Raw genomic sequence first — 19755 nt, 5'->3', positions numbered from 1 at the left:
TGCACCGTGCGCGAGATGAGCTCGGTCCTGCGGAATGTGCGCGAGACGAGCTCGGTCCTGCTGCACCGGGCGCGGGACGAGCGATGGACCGTAGCTGGGAAAGGGCCAGCCCTTCGAAGGGAGTAGCGACCGGGAGCCGAGGAGATGGGTGAAGGCCGAAACGGTAGATCACAGATAAGTCGACAACGGAGAAGACGGTCGTCGCCGCAGGCAGATCCGCCAAGCCACCATGAAGCTGCCAAGACACTGGGAGTCCACCATCGCCGGACCTCCACAATTCGCCGCCCACGGCCGGAGGAGGTTTTTTCGGTTTCTGGTGGATAAGTCAGAGGTGGGAGGAGGTACCAAAAAAAACCATGTGAGGTGGGACGAAAAAAAACCTGGAAGCGAGACTACCAAATGCTCCATTAGGAGTAGAGATGCTTGCGTGCCTATACATTATGGTTTACCACCGTGGGGTCCTTGTATAATATAGATCGGATCCTAACACCTAATCTGTGTATCACGGACAACAATTATTTTGACAGCAGACTCGTCGATCTATCCACCATGTCATACGCGGGTGTATCTGTCATCGCCGATGGCAAGCTCGTGGGCGATTCTACCTCGCCACGCATCGACGCCGGCGCGGCCAGCGGGTACCACTTGCTCGTTGTGGAAGGCTACTCGCCAACCCACAAACCCATCTGGTCTCGCAGTTTCACCGTCGGCGGCCAATGATGGGGCGTCTACTACAACCCCGGCGGCAACCACCTGGACATCGCCGACGTCATATCGCTTGAGCTTTGCCTCATGGACATCACTTCATGTCCCGTCAAGGCACAATTCGAGTTCAGCTTCGCCCAAGACACCGACAAGCAAGATCCTGCGCGTATCAACATTAGCGAAGTATTGGCCCTAAAGGAACACATCAAGCACAACAGTTTCACCATACGGTGCGACATCATGGTGCTGGACGATGACACTGCCGCCGCCCCTCCTCCCATCATCGTGGTGCCGCCGTCTGACATGCGCTAAAATTTCACTGACTTTCTCCTGACCGGGGAAGGCACCGACATTGTCTTCGAGGTCGGCAGCGAGATGGTTGCCGCCCACCGCTGCGTTCTCGCAGCCCGCTCTACTGTCTTCAAGGCGTTGCTCTTCGCCCCATCAAAGAGAGGACGTCGCTGACGACGACGGCCACTATAGTCCAGCAGGTAGACGACATGGATGCGTCGGCATTCAAGGCGTTGCTTGGGTTCATCTACGGCGACTTGCTGCTTGTGTCGGCCGACGATGATAACGAGGGTGTCCTACTGCGGCAGCTGCTCGTCGTGGCACATCGGTACGACCTCCCGAGGCTAAGGGAGATGTGCGAGAATAAGTTGGGCGAGGTGCCGTCATCCGATATGCAACAGAACTTCACCGACCTTCTTCAGTCTAGAGAGGGCACCGACGTGGTTTTCGAGGTCGGCGGCGAGACGTTCGCCGCCCACCGTTGTATCCTCGCGGCCCGCTCTACCGTCTTCAGGGCATTGCTCTTAGGCCCCATGAAGAAGGAAGGCACGTCGACGGTGGTACATGTAGATGACATGGACGCCACGGTGTTCGAGGCGATGCTTGGGTTCATTTATGGTGAATCTCTGCCGGTGCCGGCGGACCATGAGAACGAGGGAGTCATGCTACAGCACCTGCTCGTCGCGGCGGATCGGTACGATGTCCCGAGGCTCCGGTTGTTGTGTGAGAAGAAGCTATGCGAGAACATTTGCGTGAGTACGGCGATGACCATCTTGGCACTTGCTGAGCAGCATGGATGCAATGGCCTGAAGAAGGCATGCTACGATTTCCTCCGGTTTCGGGATAACCTGAGGGAGGCGTTGGCCACGGACGGCTTCGATCATCTCTGCAGGAGCTGCCCCACTGTTATGAAGGACGTGATCCTTGCCATGCTTCAATTTTCATAGGAAAGGACTGCTGGTCAACTGCAATATGCAATTTTCACTTGTAGAGAGATACAAATTACTACTACTGGCTATCTTCTGAAAAAAGTGTACTACTACTAACTACTACTAGTCTACTGATGAAAATATTTCTATCGTGTTTGCATGCTAAAAGTCCACTGAAACTTAGAGATTAAGAGTGCCAAAGAGATCAGGACATTCATTTGATCGTTTGAAACGCTGCTAGATACGAGGAAAATACTGATCTAGACAGATAACAATGTACTACTAAATGAAAGGTTGCACATCAAAGGGCGTTACAATTCTCTTTCTTGAAAAACGGTTCTGTTGCACCAAAGGGCGTTACAATTCCATAGTTCAACTACAACTAATTACAGTCGAATGTAACGAGGGAACAACCATCACGGTCGAGAGGAAGAGCATGCTTGACTGTTTCGAGGAGGGCACAGAACATGCATGCATCGGAGGTGTCAAATCCTGGCCTGCAATGACGTTGCTTGGTGAAAAAACTCTGACGGGTGTAAGGGGGGGACCAGCAGGGGCCCTGGCCCCCCTAGTGTCACTGGTTTATGCCTAATACTAGTGTAAACATTGACTTTTAAGCTGTTAAAACAATGCATTTTAATAATCTGACCCTCCCAAACAAGGTTTAGCAACGTTTGGCCCTCCTAATTTGATTTTCTTGGCTCCGCCACTGCGGGTGTACCAACCATATGAGGAAACGACAACTATTCGACGAGAGTAGCGCCATGCGGCAGTCTTTTCTATTTATTTTTCGCTTCTGTTTGCGGCTCTTGCCGATTGTTTTAATTAAGGAAATTACTAGGGGTTTGCACCATGTTCCAAAAGGTCGCATGTAAAGAAATAGCAACAGTCCTGGAGGATTCAAGGATAGCAATATGAAACTGAAACTCTTGCAGGATAATTAACTAAGGTACATCCGCCCACAAGGACACATGCTACACCGTCGCCCGCAAGGGATGAACGAAACTGAAGATATAGCAAATTGTCGCAAGCTAGACAACGTCATCCATTAGTGATCCAATGGCCAGGGCCGGCCCTGGGGCATGGCGAGGAGTGCGGCCGCCTAGGGCCCAGCCCAAGCAGGGCCCATCCGTTTGCATGTCTCTAGTAGATATATAAGCATATTAGGAAGAAGAAAAGATAGAGAAGGTAAAAAGACCAGCCAAGAGACAACCATTCAGCCAGTCACCTGCTCCCGCTGCGCGACCAAGCTAGGAATTAACTCTGCGGTGAAAATTTTGGTCATGAAATCAGCCAATCTGCTAATATCCTTGATTACCAATCTCAATTAATGCCGGATCTATGCAGTGTGAGATGTGTATCCATTCCATACAGCCAAAAATCTCATTTAGTTTGACAAGTATGAGTCGCAGCATGCAATACTCCTTCCCATAAAATTAAAAAGCATGCAACACTCCTTTAATTAGGCCCCATGCATCATGCAATACTTCGATTCAAGCTAAAAAAAGCATGCAATACTCCACTAATTAGGCACCATGCAACCAATGATTTTTCTCGTTGGATGAATCTCGTTGTCGGTTCTTCCGACGGGTCGCAGCCACTACACACCTGCCACAACATTATTGATGATAGTCGTGGCAGTCAGAGCCGTGCCAAGACGAGGGCCCATGGCCGGTGGAGTTCAGAAGTTCGCACAAGGGCCTCTAAGATGCTAGGGCCGGCCCTGCCAATGGCACCCAGCCCTCAGACATGTTAAACAACTCGGCTGTTGGATCCAATAGTTTTCTAGATCTAAGTCGAAGAGCCTTCATTCTCTTTTCCTTCTGCAATGACAAAAGAGTAAACGAGGGAAGTGGGAAAATCGCCGGAATATGTAGAGCTTGCATTAATATGAAGTCCTACTTTCGGGGTAGCAGGCCAAGGATCATGTCCTTCATAAGAGAGGGGCAGCTCCTGCACAACTGATCAAAGCCGTCCATGTCAACCACTGCCCTCAGGTTGTCCGGACGCTGGAGGAATTTGTAGCACGCCTTCCTCAGCCCATTGCAGCCGTGCTGCTCGGCGAGCACTAGGATGGTGGTCGCCGTACCCACTTCGATGTGCTCGCACAGCTTCCTCTCGCACATTGCCTGGAGTCTTGTGAGGTTGTACATGTCCGTCACAACGAGCAGGTGCTGCAGCAGGTCGACCTCGTTTTCATCCGCCACCAACGCATGAAATGAGTCACTGTAGATGAACCCAAGCATCGCGTTGAACACCATAGCGTCCATGTCCTCTATCTGCACGGTGGTGTCCGTCGATGTGCCTTCCTTCATGGGCCCAAAGAGAGCTGCTCTCAAGACCATAGACCGGGCCGCGAGAACACGGCGATGGGCAGCGAAGGTCTCACCACCCACCTGGAAGACCACGTCGGTGCCCTCCCCTGCCAGGAGAAATTCGGTGAAGTTCTGTTGCATGTCAGACAGAGGCACCTTGATGAACGCGGTGTCGCATGTTGGATTTAGGACTACGACGTCGCACCGGATGGTGAGACTGTCGTTCTTGAGATGTTTGTCCAAGACTGCTCTCTTGATGTACTTAATCGCATGAGTGTGTTGGCCTCGTAGCTCTAATATTTTCCTACCATGGATATGTGCCAGCTCTTGCTCGTAGGTCTCGTCAACGAAGCTAAACACGACTTGCGCCTTCACGGGATCTGCAGTGGTATCATTTTCCTCGTTGAGGAAAACACAAAGTAGTATATAGCCGTCTTCATCCCGGTAATAGCTCACTAGCAGAAAAAGGGTCAAATGTGAAGTACATTACTGCCGGTTTGAATTTGAGCCGGCACTAATGTGACCATTAGTACTGGTTCGAAAGGCTAGGCGGGCGGGCATCATTAGTACCGGTTCGTGGGTAACCTTTAGTACCGGTTCATGCCACGAACCGGTACTAATGAGGCTGTGTCAGGCTATGGTCGGTCTGGGGCCCCCACAAAGACCTTTAGTACCGGTTCATGCCATGAACCGGTACTAGAGTTTCTTTGTAAGCTGATTTTTAGTCCCACCTCGCCAAGAGAGAGGCGGTATGAGCGGTTTATAAGCCGTGAGTGTACAGACAATTACGAAGAGTTGCAATGCTTACCAACATGTTGATTAGCTTCAAGCCTTGCGGAATAGCATAGATTGCACTGAGCTATGTGCAGTGCAGTCTACACTATTCCGAATGGCTTGAAGCAAATTAACCAGCATTGCACCTCTTTTTTATTTTTAATAACTTATTTGAACTCCGGACTTCTTTTGTGTTCAGTATGCAGCACTCAAAGCGACATCATCAATTTTCAACATGTTCTGACATCATTTGTTGTTTTTCGGTCATTTAACGCATGTACTAACTACACTATTCCGAATGGCTTGAAGCAAATTAACCAGCATTGCACCACTTTTTTATTTTTAATAACTTATTTGAACTCCGGACTTCTTTTGTGTTCAGTATGCAGCAATCAAAGCGACGTCATCAATTTCCAACATGTTCTGACATCATTTGTTGTTTTTTGATCATTTACCTAATTGTTTTAGAGAGCTAAATGACCGTGAAATTAAAAATCACTACAAAATAAATCCTGAAAATGTTGAAACTTGTCATGGTATCATCATATCACCCGCATAGTATGCGCGAAAGAGTAGAGAGGGTCACGGCAAAAACTGGACGCACTTCGTGTACAAAATAGACATACTCTTTCGGAGTATCGGGGTTTCGGACGAGAACTCATCTGTTACACGGCCACTTCAATGTTTTTTAAACTTATTTGAACTTCGGACTTTTTTGTGTTCAGTATGCAGCATTCAAAGCGACATCATCGATTTCCAACATGTTCTGACATCATTTCTTGTTTTTCGGTCATTTACCTAATTGTTTTAGAGAGCTAAATGACCGCGAAATTGAAAATCACTACAAAATGAATCCTGCAAATGTTGAAACTTGGCATGGTATCATCATATCACCCGCATAGCATGCACGAAAGAGTAAAGAGGGTCACGGCAAAAACTGGACGCACTTCGTGTACAAACTGGACAAACTCTTTCAGAGTATTAGGGTTTCGGACGAGAACTCATCTGTTACACGGCCACTTTAATGTTTTTTAAACTTATCTGAACTTCGAACTTTTTTGTGTTCAGTATGCAGCATTCAAAGCGACGTCATCAATTTCCAACATGTTCTAACATCACTTGTTGTTTTTCGGTCATTTACCTAATTGTTCAGTATGCAGCATTCAATTTCCAGAAGAAAATAAATAGAAGAAAAGAAATAATGCAGAAAATAAAAAAACTATACTAAAAAATTACTCAAAAATAAATAGTTTTCAACATGTTCTGACATCATTTGTTGTTTTTCGGTCATTTACCTAATTGTTCAGTATGCAGCATTCAATTTCCAGAAGAAAATAAATAGAAGAAAAGAAATAATGCAGAAAATAAAAAAACTATACAAAAAAATTACTCAAAAATAAATAGAAGAAAATAAATAATGCAGAAAAGAAAAAACTATATAAAAAACTACTCAAAAATAAATAGAAGAAAATAAGTAATGCAGAAAAGAAAAAACTATATAAAAAATTTGTTGGCGCGCTGCCCACTGGGCCTGCCAGACCTAGGGTGTACAAATGCAGGCCCAGAAGGGCCAGCAGACTCACAGGGTAGCGCGCCCTAATTAATTAGGCCCAGAAACCTGCTATATAGAGGAGTTCGAAGAGGTAGCCGCGGCTGGGTTTATAAACCAGTGCAGCTGCCCTTCACCGGGCGAGGTGGGACTAAACTTTGGGGTGGCAGCGCGAGACCTTTAGTACCGGTTGGTGGCTCCAACCGGTACTAAAGACCACCCTTTAGTACCGGTTGGAGCCACCAACCGGTACTAAAGGCCTGCTCTTTCCGCCTCTTGGCATGGCCAAAGTTGACCTTTAATACCAGTTGGGCCTTTAGTACCGGTTGGTGGCTCCAACCAGTACTAAAGACCCATCCTATATAAGCAGCACTTACGAAAATTTCAGTTACATCTCCCCACTTTTGTCTCCAACCTCTCGCGACATCGCCGCGCGCCGCTCGAACCCGTCTCGTCGCCGCCCGTCGTCCGTCGTCGTCCTCGCTGTCCCCGCCGCTGCCCGTCGTCGTCGTCGTCTCGTGCCGCCGCCCCGAACACCGCGCGCCGCCGTCCGTCGTCGTCGCGCCGCGGTCCCGTACATCTCTCGCTCTCGCGTACCCGCGCGCCGTCCGTCGTCGTCGCACCCGGCCCGTACGCCGGCGCCCCCGCCCCGTACGCCGGCGCCCCCGCTCGTACGTACGGGGCGACGGCGTACGGGGCCGCACTGCAGTGTACGTACGTATACGTACACAGACACACACATACACACATATATATATGTACATATACATACACACACACATTTTTTTTACTTATTTTCTGTTTTCTGTTTTTAAAAAAAAGTTAATTAGATGATCGAATGTTAGATTAATGTCGAATGTTAGATGAATTAGCTAGATAGAAAATTGTCGAACTAGAGATTTGAACTAGTTGAATAATTAATATAACTAATTTATTTTTAGTAAGAAAATTGTCGAACTAGTTTATTTAGTTTTATGAGATTTGAACTAGTTGAATAATTAATATAACTAGTTTTTTTAGTAAGAAAATTTAGGTATCTGAGATTTGATGATCTAATTAAAATATTATTTGTTAATGAGTTTTTCTGTTTATTTAATTTTTTATATATTTTGAGTTTATATAAATGTTAGATTAATGTCGAATGTTAGATGAATTAGATAGAAAAGTTAAATATATACTAATGTCAATTGTTAGAGATGAATATAGTTAGATATATTAATGTCAAATGTTAGATGAATATATATTTGGCTAGATATTAATTAATGTTAGATAGTAATAAGTGTTTAATGTTTCACCTATATGAACATATATAGGAAATGTCATCTGACGATGAAAAAGACTTCATTATGTGCGAACACTGTGAAGACCAGCGCGGCCTGTGCGACAGAAATTTCCTTGTTGATGGTAGGCGCTTCAGCATCAATCTGGATGAGACATTCGAAGTGGATACAGTAAGTCACAACGGCAATTATTATTTGAATGCAAAACTTATGCTTCATTTGCTTCAACTTATAATTTTAAAGCATGACTTATGCTTCATTTGCTTCAACTTATAAATTTAAATTTTCACTATTCTACTAGCGCATCCCCTGCCATGCAAGAATTTTTGTCTTGGATAAGATAGGTTTTAGTGCTATAGATGATATGGAGGTAAAGAGAGTTTACTTGAAAACGGAGCATGGGTATACTTTCAACGTCAAATTATATAATGGAGACACATACACCCATTTTGAATGCAAAACTTGGCAAGCACTATGCAAGGCTTATGCATTGAGCCTGATATGGTTGTCACCTTTGATATTCGTCCGGAAGATGATATTGAAGGTAATATAGACATCTGGATCGATGTGCAAACACTTCCAATTCTACCATTATGTGAGTTTTTCTCAACCATGCATGCATATGTTTATGTCTTTGATACAGTTTATTCAAAAATAGTTGACAACTAATTTGTATTGTCAGCTTATTTCGGTTCAAGCAAACATGTCCGGCGCTTGGTATACATGACCTACTACTGCCCCGGGGCTCAACTAAACTGCGAGGAGATAAGTCGTTATGTTTCATGGCTTGAGGATCTTAATACTGTCAAGACAAATTTTTTTCCTGAACTTAGAAATGTTAGTACTCAAAACGTGCGACCAATGGTGATCGTATTGAACTACGGTCACATCTATAATCGAAAGATGGTAAAATTTTTACTATTTGTCCTTAATTAGTGCATCTTTTGCATACATTATTTTTAAAGCTAAACTTTCATTGCTTAGTATATTAATTACTATATGATGTTCTTCAACAGGGACTTCCGATGACAGTTATGCCTCAGTGAATCGAGACTAAAGGTGACATGTCAATGGTTAGCTTACGGTCAAGATATCCTACATTGCACATGAGTGCATTCAGGATTTCTGAAAGCGAAGAATGCTTAATAGTGAAAGATTGGAGCAAAATTGTTAACAATCGCAGAGAAGCAAGGAGAAGCGCAATCCAAGATTAGGAGATAGATTCATCTGCATGCTCCAGTATGATGAATTAGGAGAGCTATACATGTTCTATGGATTCTACTCCCTCCGTTCCAAAATAGATGACTCAACTTTGTATTAACTTTAGCACAAAGTTGGATCATCTATTTTGGAACTGAGGGAGTACCTGAGAGGGAGCAGCACTAGTTCATGCTCTTAATTAGTGTCTCATGTCCGTGTCCTGAACTTCGATGTTGGTGATGATTATGTTGAACTCGATGATATCTTTGCTTCTGTTAGAAAGTGAATGTTTCCTCTTTAAGCTAGCCAGTGTTGGTGATGATTAGATAGTTAGCGGTAATGACTATGATGATTAAATAGTGGTAATTAGACGACTACAATGATTTTTAGCTAGCTAGAGTTTATTTATTTATTAATATGCGATGATGATGATGATGACGACGACGACTACAACTTATTATAACGTAAAACAATCCTAAATTAAATTGATAACACAAATTTAATTAAAAAATACAAAATAAAACAAAAACCCACAAACATTTTGTACCGGTTGGTGTTACCAACCGGTACTAAAGGGCTCCCGACCCCCGGAGCTGGCTCGTGCCACGTGGTTTCCTTTTAGCACCGGTTCGTGCTGAACCAGTACTAAGGGGAGGGGATTTAGTGACCACACTTTAGTGCCGGTTATGAAACCGGTGCTATTGCCCGGTTCTGCACTAGTGACTGTCGGGCTTATACAAGATTTTCCAGCAGTGTCCACCGATGGCGAAACCGTGAGATAGCAAGGGTTGGCGCATGCGCGAGTGGTTTTGGACAACAAGCAAGTGGTACCCGCTGACACTGGCGGTTGCAGTTGAGGTGTCAATGCCGAGGCGCCTGCCCTTGGCGATGACAGATACACCGGCGAAAGACATGGCAGAATAATCTGTAATATGTTGGATATTAGTCCACCAGATCGATCAGATTAAAAAACGATGAACGCACGTGCTAAAAAATCTGTAGCCCAAGCAGCATTAAATAAGATTAAGATTGACTCTACTGTTGTCAATATGACTAGAAATATTCCCGTAAAGAATTAGATCAAACATATTACTCCTCACGGATCTCACAATCGAATAGAAAGAATTAAACTGAATTGGAAGTACAATTTCTATACGTATAAGATAAACGTCTGAGAGAGATGAGTGATGATAACAATTAGTGCTAACCTTGCCTAGTTACCAGGGCCGCAGAAGATTTGCTGGGTGTAGCCTACTGGACGCCTCGCGACGCCGGCGTCGTGTTCGATCGACAAAAGGGAGGGCAGGAGGCAGCGGAGAGGCGGCCGGCAGAGTCCTCTAGGGCATAGGACGACGCTGATTCGCACAGACTCTAGCGAGGCCATGTAACATGCGCCGGCCCGTTTAATTACAGATCCTGGTTTTGGAACCTTCTATAAGGTCCATGCCGGCTTTAACCAGTTTGCGAACCATCTAGAAGGTTCAGGAACATGTTTTTTTCTCTCTAATTTTTTGTTTTTTCTGTTTCTTTTTTCATTTCATTATTGTTTTTATAAAAGCCCATAATTTCAAATAATGTTTAACACATACAAAAAATCAGTTTTTTTTCAAAAATATATTAAAATTCTAAGAAACAATAACGTCTTCAAAAATTTCCAAAAAAGTTAGGAATTTTAAAAAATATCTGGCTTTCAAATTTTTTCAAAATTCCAAGATTAATTCATGGATGCTCATGTTTTCCAAAAGACGTTTGGAATTTCGAAATTTCATCATCTATCCATAAAACGGCCCAAAATTCGAAATTTTCTTCCGGTTTTCAAAAATCGTATGCTATTCCAATAAAAATGTAATTTAAAAATTTGCTTACGTGTCAAAAAAACCTCGAAATTCGAAAAAAATATATGTTTTAAAAAATTCTTTGCTTCTTTGAAAATATTTGGAATTTGGAATTTTGTTTACGTTTTAAAAAAAATCCCGAGGGAGAGAGAGACAAGCGTGTGGACGCGCACGGAGCAGAGGTAATAAAAGACGTGCTGATCTCATCTCATCTCATGGATGAGGTTGGCTCCACCCCCACTTGATCCGCAGTCTTTCTTTCTTTTTGTTTGAAGAAAAATGGAAACGAGACTATCTTCCCACCTAGTTATAAGGAATAAAACCACGTGATGTGGAAAGAACAGTTAAAGAATGGGATATACGACGTCATTTACGCACGGGGTAGTTATGGAAACAAATCAAGTGGCCGGACGCGCCTCCTCGGAGGCACCTGACCTGCCTGACCCTAAGGGGCCGGACGCAGAACGCTCCTCATACGACGACGTGATTTGGGAAGCAGATATCTCGCTAGTGCTCCCCACGTCAAAATTCGATCTGGCTGGTACCTATCACATCAGATCCATAAATCATGTCTTCCACAGGTGAATCCATCTTCACCGGCGGCAAGCTCCTCGACGACGACGCCACCCCCATCATCAACGCCGGCGCGACCAGTGGGTACCACTATCTTGTCGTTGAAGGCCACTCGCGCTGCCGTGGATCCATCTGCTCTCGCATTTTCATCATCGGCGGCCAACATTGGTTCATCTACTACTACCCCCACGCCGACGGCGGACTCATAACACTTCAGCTTTGCCTCTTAGAGGGCAGCGTAGATCCCGTGAAGGCACAGTTCGAGTTCACTTTCGTTGAAGAAAAAGATAAGAAAGAACTGGCACGTTCACGCATCCATGGTGAAATATTTGAGTTCCGGGGCCGGTACGACCACCATAAGAAGGTTCTGAAAAGAGAGGTCTCGGAGAAGTACGTCAAGGACGACTGTTTCATCATCCGGTGCGATGTCGTGGTCGTCGGAGAACCGCCGTCCATGCAGGAGAATTTCACTGAACTTCTACTTTCTGGGTTGGGCACGGACATTGTGTTCGGGGTCGGTGGCGAGACGTTCGCCGCCCACCGGTGCGTACTTGCGGCCCGCTCTGCCGTCTTTAGGGCGTTGCTCTTCAGCCCCATGAAGGAAGGCACGCCGTCGACCACCTCTGTCGTGCAAATAGACGACATGGATGCTGCAGTATTCAAGGCGATGCTTGGGTTTATGTACGGCGACTCTTTGCCGGATGAGAATGAGGGCGTCCTTATGCAACACCTGTTCGTCGCGGCGGATAGGTATGACCTCCCGTTGCTTAGGACAAGGTGCGAGGAGATGCTGTGCAAGCACATTGGCGTGAGCACGGCAGCAACCATTCTGGTGCTCGCCGACCAGCATGGCTGTGACAAGTTGAAGACGGCGTGCTATGGTTTCCTCGGCTGTCCCGCGAACCTGAAGGCTGTCGTGCAGACTGAAGGGTTTGAACATCTGCAGAGGAGCTGCCCCCATCTTATGAAGGACATTATCCTTAGGATGCTGCCCTAGTCTAAATAAGTAGCTCCTCTTAATACAGCCATGCCTAGCACTATTCTATATTCTGTTATCTTCTATTCTTACATATGCATGATTGCATTTCTAGTACCCACACAATGGAGGGTGCATGAATCGGTTGTTAGATAAAGTGGATTGTTAATCATATATGTTTGGATACCTAGTATACTTCCAGGCCATTTTGATTAGCTATTGGATAATCATAGAGAGATCTAACCGAGAGATTCGATTTAGTATTTTGAATTTATGATCCATCCCTTTATCTAATGTGAGCACACAGGAAAGCTATAAATCTCCCACGATTTGGCTACAATTGTGCCGCTATTGCGGATGAAAAATCTCAGGGCTAACTGCCTCTTATCTAAATCGCCAGAAATGGCATTGCTATCCCATAATTTTGCACCTGCCATGACAAGGTCCATCGACTGTAATTTTAGTCCTCGGCAAATAATCACACTTTTTTTTACAATGAGCACATCAAACTAATACAAGAGAATCCATGTTAAAATTAATTTTCTCTGTCAATTATAGTTTGCACATGACCGCAAAGTTTGCCAAGCTAGTCAGTCACTCATTCTAGAATCATACTGACATATACCCATAAAAAAATTCTTCTTCTTTTTCGTGTTTGAAAAATAAAAAAGAAAACAATTTTACATGTTTGATACAATCTATATTTTCGTGAAATGTATAATAATTAATTGGATTTTAGCTACCCATGGATGCATGAAGATAAACTACCTCGGGGCCAGTAGGACAAGGATCATGCCATTTCCAGCACAAAAGATGAAACCCTCCGTTACCGCGACTGCCGCGATCTTTCGGTGTGATCAATTGCTATGTTTTGTTGGAATATTAGGGAAATTCATGATTAATTTCAGTATATAACTCGTGACTAAGTAACATGCAACAATCTAGCATACTAGATGAACTGGAAAACATGCACATCAGCATTGCACATGTAACAAAAACTACTAATAGAGTCATGAACAAATCACAATTAGTACTTCACCGCAGTCGATCGTTAGCTAATCATCTCAAGCAATCCGTTAAAATAAAATTGTATAACGGTATTATCCAATGAACTTGCAGAAATGCTGGACACACGGATGTGGTTTAAGCAACCAACGAACTTACCTTTCCCCCCTAACTAATCTGGGTGGGCCTGTGTCCCCAAATTGCCAATCACAACAGCCCACATCGCCCTAGCCCTGTGAACTCATGTAAACCTTACGTTGATGTAGCATTGCTCAGCGAACTTGCGTAAGGATAAGGAACTCATACGGTCATAACTTCGGAACTACACTGTGCATGCAATGAACTAACAAACACGGCAAGAGGCAAAAACAATGTGAAAACAACTTTTCTTCTACTTTTTCTTAAATAAAGGCGATCACTCTCCCAATTTAATTAAGGAAATCACTATATGTTTGCACAAAGTTCCGAAAATGCAGCATGTAAAGAAATAGCAACATCCTGGAGGATACGAAGATCCCCTTTTGCAGGAAACTTCTATGAATCATCCGCACACATGCTACAACGTAGCCATCAACGAAGGTATGAAACTAAAGAAAGAAATTCGTTGCAAAAGCAGATGACGCCATCCATGAGTGATCGAAGGGCGTCCACCCCTGCAAAACACATAGGCTACTGTGTTCAATAGTCTTCTAGATCAAAGTCGAAGAGCCTTCATTCCCTTTTTCCTTTTCCTCCTGCAATGACAAAGGGAGTAAATAAGGCAGGTGAAAAAAATTGACGGAATATATGAAGAGCTAACACTAATATGGTGAAGTCCTACTTTGCTGGTAGAACGCCAAGGATCATGCCCTTCATAAGAGTGGGGCAGCTCCTGCACAAATCATCAAAGCCGTCCATGGCCACCACTGCCCTAAGGTTGTCCGCACACCGGAGGAACTTGCAACACGCCTTCTTCAACCCGTCACAGCCATGCTGCTCGGCAAGCCCTAGTATGGTGGTCACCGTGCTCACGTCGATGTGCTCACAAAGCTTCTTCTCACACATCGCCCTGAGTCTTGGGAGGTTGTACCTGTCTGCCGCGACGAGCAAGTGCTGCAGCATGGCCTTGAATACTGTAGCGTACATATCGTCTACATGCACAGTGGCGGCCGTGGACGTTCCTTCCTTCATGGGGCCAAAGAGAGCTGCGCTGAAGACCGTAGACCTGGCCATGAGAATACAGCTATGAGCGGCGACTGTCTCGCGGCCCACATGGAAGACCACGTCGGTGCCGTCCCCTGCCAGGAGAAAGTCGGCGAAGTTCTGATGCATGTCGGACGGCGGCACCGTGACGAAGGCGGTGTCGCATGTTGGATTTAGGACCACGACGACGCACTGGATGGTGAAACTGACGTTCTTGAGATGTTTGTCCAAGACTGCGCTCTTGATATACTTAAATGCATCAGTGCACTGGCCTCGTAGCTCTAGTATTTTGCTACCATGGATACGTGTCGGCTCTTGCTTGTCGGTCTCGTCAACGAAGCTAAACTTGATGTGCGTCTTCATGGGCCCTGTAGTGGTGTCTACTTTCTCGTCGAGAAAAACACAAAGTACTACGACGCTGTCTTTGCCCAGGTCATCGAGCGCGGGGTTATACACAATTTGCCGGCGGTAGCCTCCGACGGAGAAACAGTGAGATATGTTGGACGACAAGCAAGTGGTACCTGCTGGCGCTGGGGCAGGTAGGCGAGCTGTCAGAGCCGAGGAGCTCACCGTTGGCGATGACAGATACACCAGCGAACGACATGGTAGACTAATCTGCAACTCACTGCCAGCGATCAATGAACTTTGGGTGGCTAGTTAGCTTGACTGTAGGAGAATTACGCTAATCGCCTTTTAATAACTTTAGGGCGTAGGACTGTAGAAACGGATCGGAGGAGATCAAGATCTTAAGTGGGCCTTTTTTTCATGGATTAAGTGGGATCTTCTTTTTCTGACGACACTGGCATGTTAAACGTGCAGGCGTGCTACAAATTAAATAGTGCACTCGTGTCCGTTTGCATTGGTTTATATATATATATATATATATATATATATATATATATTTATATATATATATATATATATATATATATATATATATATATATATATATATATATATAATCATCAACGCTAATGTTGCTGCTGCATGTGCGTCAATTGCACGGGCAGTTTGTTAGACTGTTAGGGCAATAAAGGGTATCAATGCCATACCTGCGGCGCAAAAAGAAGCGGGTGATAGTGAATACTTTTCACTCTATGAATGAAAACCATATTCTGTCAAGTTACACATTATTGATTAGAAGAATTGAGTGTGTATAATATATTTTTGTCCGATGGCAACGCTGGTTGTATCCACGCAATATTAACCAAATATCTATATTTCAGATAGATTTTTGTTTATTAGGTTTTAGATGTTTTTCCCATTTTGAATGTTTTCTCCTTAGGTTCTCGTATTTAGCGTGCAATGGCACATATCTTTAAGGAGTCATGATTTACTCTCTTTTAACATCTACAACTAAGAGGTTATGGGTGGTGATAGTTTCCCCTTCCCCTTCTCGTCGAGATAGTGGATCTCCAGCTCCTTATTTGTCCATTGCCCATTCTTTTGCCGTTGAGATAGTGGGGCCCTGACTACTTGGTCCGCTGCTCAAATGATAGAGAGGTCGAGGGCACCGTAGCGCCTCTATGCCAGCGTGTACATAGGGTCCACATTTGGAATTTACTAGGGGATCACATCAATGGCGAGGATGACGCTGCATGGGTGCCCGTTTGGTTGCTGGGGATTTAGAGTGTGTTTGGTTGCAGTCCTCGCACAAAGGTGCCTGGCCTGGAGGGGTCCCTCAAGGCTGCCTGGACCTTGTTTGGTTGTTGGCCTGGTATTTTCTTTGCTAGCCTGGCCTGGATGGATGTATAAGGGTGATTAGCCTGGCCAACATGCAGGCACACAATTAGCCTAAGGCTGGTTGTAATAGGGAGTATCATATACTAGTATCATGCACATGATATTAGTGTGTGATACTACCTCCGTAATGCATAGTATCATAAGTTAGTATCTTAGATTGCCTTATTAATTGTCATGCATGACACAAACTAGCGGAGCATTTAATATGATACGGTATCTTGATACAATACTACATCCTCTATTTCCTCAATTAATTGTGTGCCACATCATCCAAAACGTCTTAGTTGGCATGCATGATACTATACGTATGATACTCCCACTACAACCAGCCTAACACAGGCGATCGGGAAGGTAAGCCTGGACACATAAATCAAGGTGCCTGGCGAATGCAAACAAGGGGTTGCAGTAATTAAAGAGCTCTGACGCAGCATAGTACTAGTTAAATATTTTTTCACGTCAAGGGAGGAAACCAAACGCCTTCAGCTCAGGCAGCCTGGTTAGGCAAAAATCGTTCGCCTTTCAGGCATAGGTCAGGCATCTATTTTTGCCTGGCGCCGAGACCAGGTCATGAACCAAACACGCTCTTAGCAAAGAGCATCTAGCATGCCGTGCTGGATTGGGGGAGAGCGGCGGCCGATTGCAGCAGAGAATGTGATGGGAGATGGCTAGAGGCGGCGCAAGCGTGCTCTGCGCGCGACTGGGGTTCGGTGTGGAGGCGGCGAAACTAGGGGAGGTCTGCGGGCCTGCGACCCTAGGGCTCAGACTGTAGAGATTCCAGGTGATAGCGTCAGAATCAGGCATTAGCAGACAGGCGTGCGCGATAGAGCGGACGAAGTTTTTCTCTGGTTTTCTCCCTGATCGGGGGCCCCACAATTTTGAGGGCCCTGTGCGTCGGCCACTTTGGCCGCCATCATCGACCGGCCTGTCTTCTAGTGGCGAATTCTGTCATAAACATTCATACGATCTCGAACATTTAGTAAATCAGTACCATGCTCAAGCAACATACTACAAGATAAAACTATTAGGTAGGGAAAATGGGGAGAATAAACATGGTAACTTCCTTTTGCTGGATTTGTTGCAATATGGCATGCCTAGCAAACAAAGCCTGAAGAGAAGTGCAATTCCACATAATTCTTGTTATTTGAATAGCAGATCAAGATAAACGAGAGGAATGGCACAAGCATCATTCAGAAAAAAAAAACTCCTATCATTCACAATGGAATTTGGGGGAAGATAAACATTAACACATCCAAAAGATTTTATTGTTTGCAACATGATAAAAAACGATGTTGTAGAAAATTAGGTGTGGACAATAAAAACTAACCACTGCCTCCAGGTACATCCAAACGCCTTCTATGCAAATAACTTAATCTGGTACGTGAATGAATTCAAGTGGTAAATAATGGAAAGAATTGAATCTGCTGCATGATCAAATTGAACTGGTAAAAGAAAGAATCCAACGTTTTAGTAACTTAATAATATTTCCCTTTGTCATAAGATTAGCAAGTAAGTTTCAGAGGAATTTTTATATTCAGATTATGTCATCATGATAGCGTCGCAGCAAATCTATGGAAGTAGTGCGTCTGATTTTATATGAAATGTTTTTATGTAGACCAAATAAGGACATTTTTATATTTCACAATCAAGGGTAAAAACAAAAGATAACAAAATAGTATATATAAGAGAGGAGCAATTGCATTAAGATGAACTGCTTAAACAGGCGACATCACTTTTCCATGTCTCAATCAAGGATACAAAAAATATATAGAAGAGCACGCAAATGCATCACGTTTAACTGCTCCTACTTAGGCGGCAGCATGGCCAGCATCATGTCCTTCATAAGAGCGGGGCAGCTCCTGTAGAGATGATCAAAGCCGTCGGTTGCCACGAACGCGCTCAGGTTTGCCGGGCAGCGGAGATATTGATAGCACGTCTGTTTCAGACCATCGCAGCGGTGCTGGTCGGCGAGCGCCAGGATGGTTGCCACCGTGCTCACGTCGATGTGCTCGGACAGATTCTTCTCGCACATCGCCTTCAGTCTCGGGATATCATATCGATCCGCCGCGACGAGCAGGTGCTGCAGCAGATCGCCCTCATTCTCATCCTGTGTCGGCACTGGCAGCGAGTCGCCGTAGATGAACCCTAGCAACGCCTTGAACACCGCTGCATCCATGTCATCTATCTGCACGACGGCAGCTGTGGACGACGTGCCTTCTTTCATCGGGCCGAAGAGCGCTGCCCTGAAGACTGTCGAGCGGGCCGCAAGAACACATCGGTGGGCAGCGAACGTCTCATCACCTACACGGCAGACCACGTCGGTGCCCTCCCCTGCGAGGAGGAAGTCGGAGATGTTCCGTGGCATGTCGGGCGGCGGTACTAGGATGAATGGAGACGTGTTCCACGTCGGATTTTTGACCACGATGTCGCACCGGATGGTGAAGCTGTTGTCCTTGTCCTTTAGGTGTTTCTTCAATTCCTCCCTCGTCATGAACCTGTCGTACCCGTGGTGGGAGTAGCCACGGAACTCGAATATTTTGTTGCCATGGATACGTGCGGACTCTTACTTGTCGGTGTCATCGACGAGACTGAACTCGAACTGTGCCCTCACGGGCTCTGCAGTAGTTAACATTTCCTCGTAGAGGCAAATCTGAAGTGATAGGCCGTCGGGGTAGCAGTAGATGCACCAGCGATGGCCTCCTACTGTGAAGTAGCGAGACCTGATTAATTGCTGCGTACCCATGTGGCCTTCAACAACGAGCAAATGGTACCCGCTGGCCGCGCCGGCGTTCATGGTGGAACCGTCATGGAGCTTGCCGTTGGTGACGACCGACACACCAGCGAAGGACAAGATGGACTAGTCTACAAGTGATGGATGAGCCCATGCATCCTGTGGCAGGCCAGTAAATATATACCGTAGCAGTACCAGTGAGAAATGATGGAGCGTGGCGCCTCAGATTCTCCTTCGTGTTCACACCTCCTAGCTGGACGCACGCACGTTTAATTAGTTATTAGTTATTGTTACTCAAAAAATGTTATAGGAGATCGAAAGTCTCTTCCATCGGGAGCTGCTGCGTTACGTGTCTACTCGTCTACTCCACTTTTTGGCCTTCGACTTCGGCTTCCACTTCCAACGTCGGAGAAGGGATCGAGGAGAAGGAGGAGCGAGCCAACATCACAGACTCCACTTTTATGGCATCCCCTTTCCACTTGAAGCGTCACGCCAAGAGATCGGGAAGTCACCACGCTTTCGACAATGTCGCGCCCAATTCTCGTACAAAGTTGTGGTCGATGGCCGCAACACATGAAACTAAAGCGATGGATGGCTATTAACACGTGTCGTACAGAAATCCGATAGAAAGTATCGGAGTGAAATACATTGCAGGTGTCCTAACTTGTCC

The 19755-nt window shown here is 45.4% G+C and overlaps 3 protein-coding genes and 2 pseudogenes across 3 annotated transcripts; 2 read left to right on the top strand and 3 right to left on the bottom strand.

Annotated features, from left to right (window-relative positions):
• The first annotated feature begins 792 nt into the window (after positions 1-792).
• On the top strand, positions 793-1943 carry LOC119334086 (annotated as a pseudogene).
• A 1880-nt stretch (positions 1944-3823) lies between these two features.
• Positions 3824-9957, bottom strand: LOC119334085 (BTB/POZ and MATH domain-containing protein 2-like). The gene is made up of 2 exons (XM_037606744.1): positions 9816-9957; positions 3824-4695 (listed from the first exon to the last, which is right to left on the bottom strand). The coding sequence occupies exons 1-2, from the start codon at positions 9955-9957 to the stop codon at positions 3824-3826; spliced, it is 1014 nt and encodes a 337-aa protein (XP_037462641.1).
• Positions 9958-11446: 1489 nt separating this feature from the next.
• LOC119334083 (BTB/POZ and MATH domain-containing protein 2-like) lies at positions 11447-12553 on the top strand. Its single transcript, XM_037606742.1, has one exon. It carries the CDS (start codon positions 11447-11449, stop codon positions 12446-12448), a length of 1002 nt encoding a protein of 333 aa, XP_037462639.1. The 3' UTR covers positions 12449-12553.
• A 1695-nt stretch (positions 12554-14248) lies between these two features.
• Positions 14249-14977, bottom strand: LOC119334082 (BTB/POZ and MATH domain-containing protein 2-like). The gene has a single exon (XM_037606741.1). It carries the CDS (start codon positions 14975-14977, stop codon positions 14249-14251), a length of 729 nt encoding a protein of 242 aa, XP_037462638.1.
• Positions 14978-18158: 3181 nt separating this feature from the next.
• LOC119334081 lies at positions 18159-19148 on the bottom strand (annotated as a pseudogene).
• Positions 19149-19755: the final 607 nt, after the last annotated feature.

The sequence above is a fragment of the Triticum dicoccoides genome, chromosome 7A, assembly GCF_002162155.2.
Source record: "Triticum dicoccoides isolate Atlit2015 ecotype Zavitan chromosome 7A, WEW_v2.0, whole genome shotgun sequence".
Taxonomy (NCBI): Eukaryota; Viridiplantae; Streptophyta; class Magnoliopsida; order Poales; family Poaceae; genus Triticum; species Triticum dicoccoides.
This window is presented reverse-complemented; position numbering and strand designations above follow the sequence as displayed.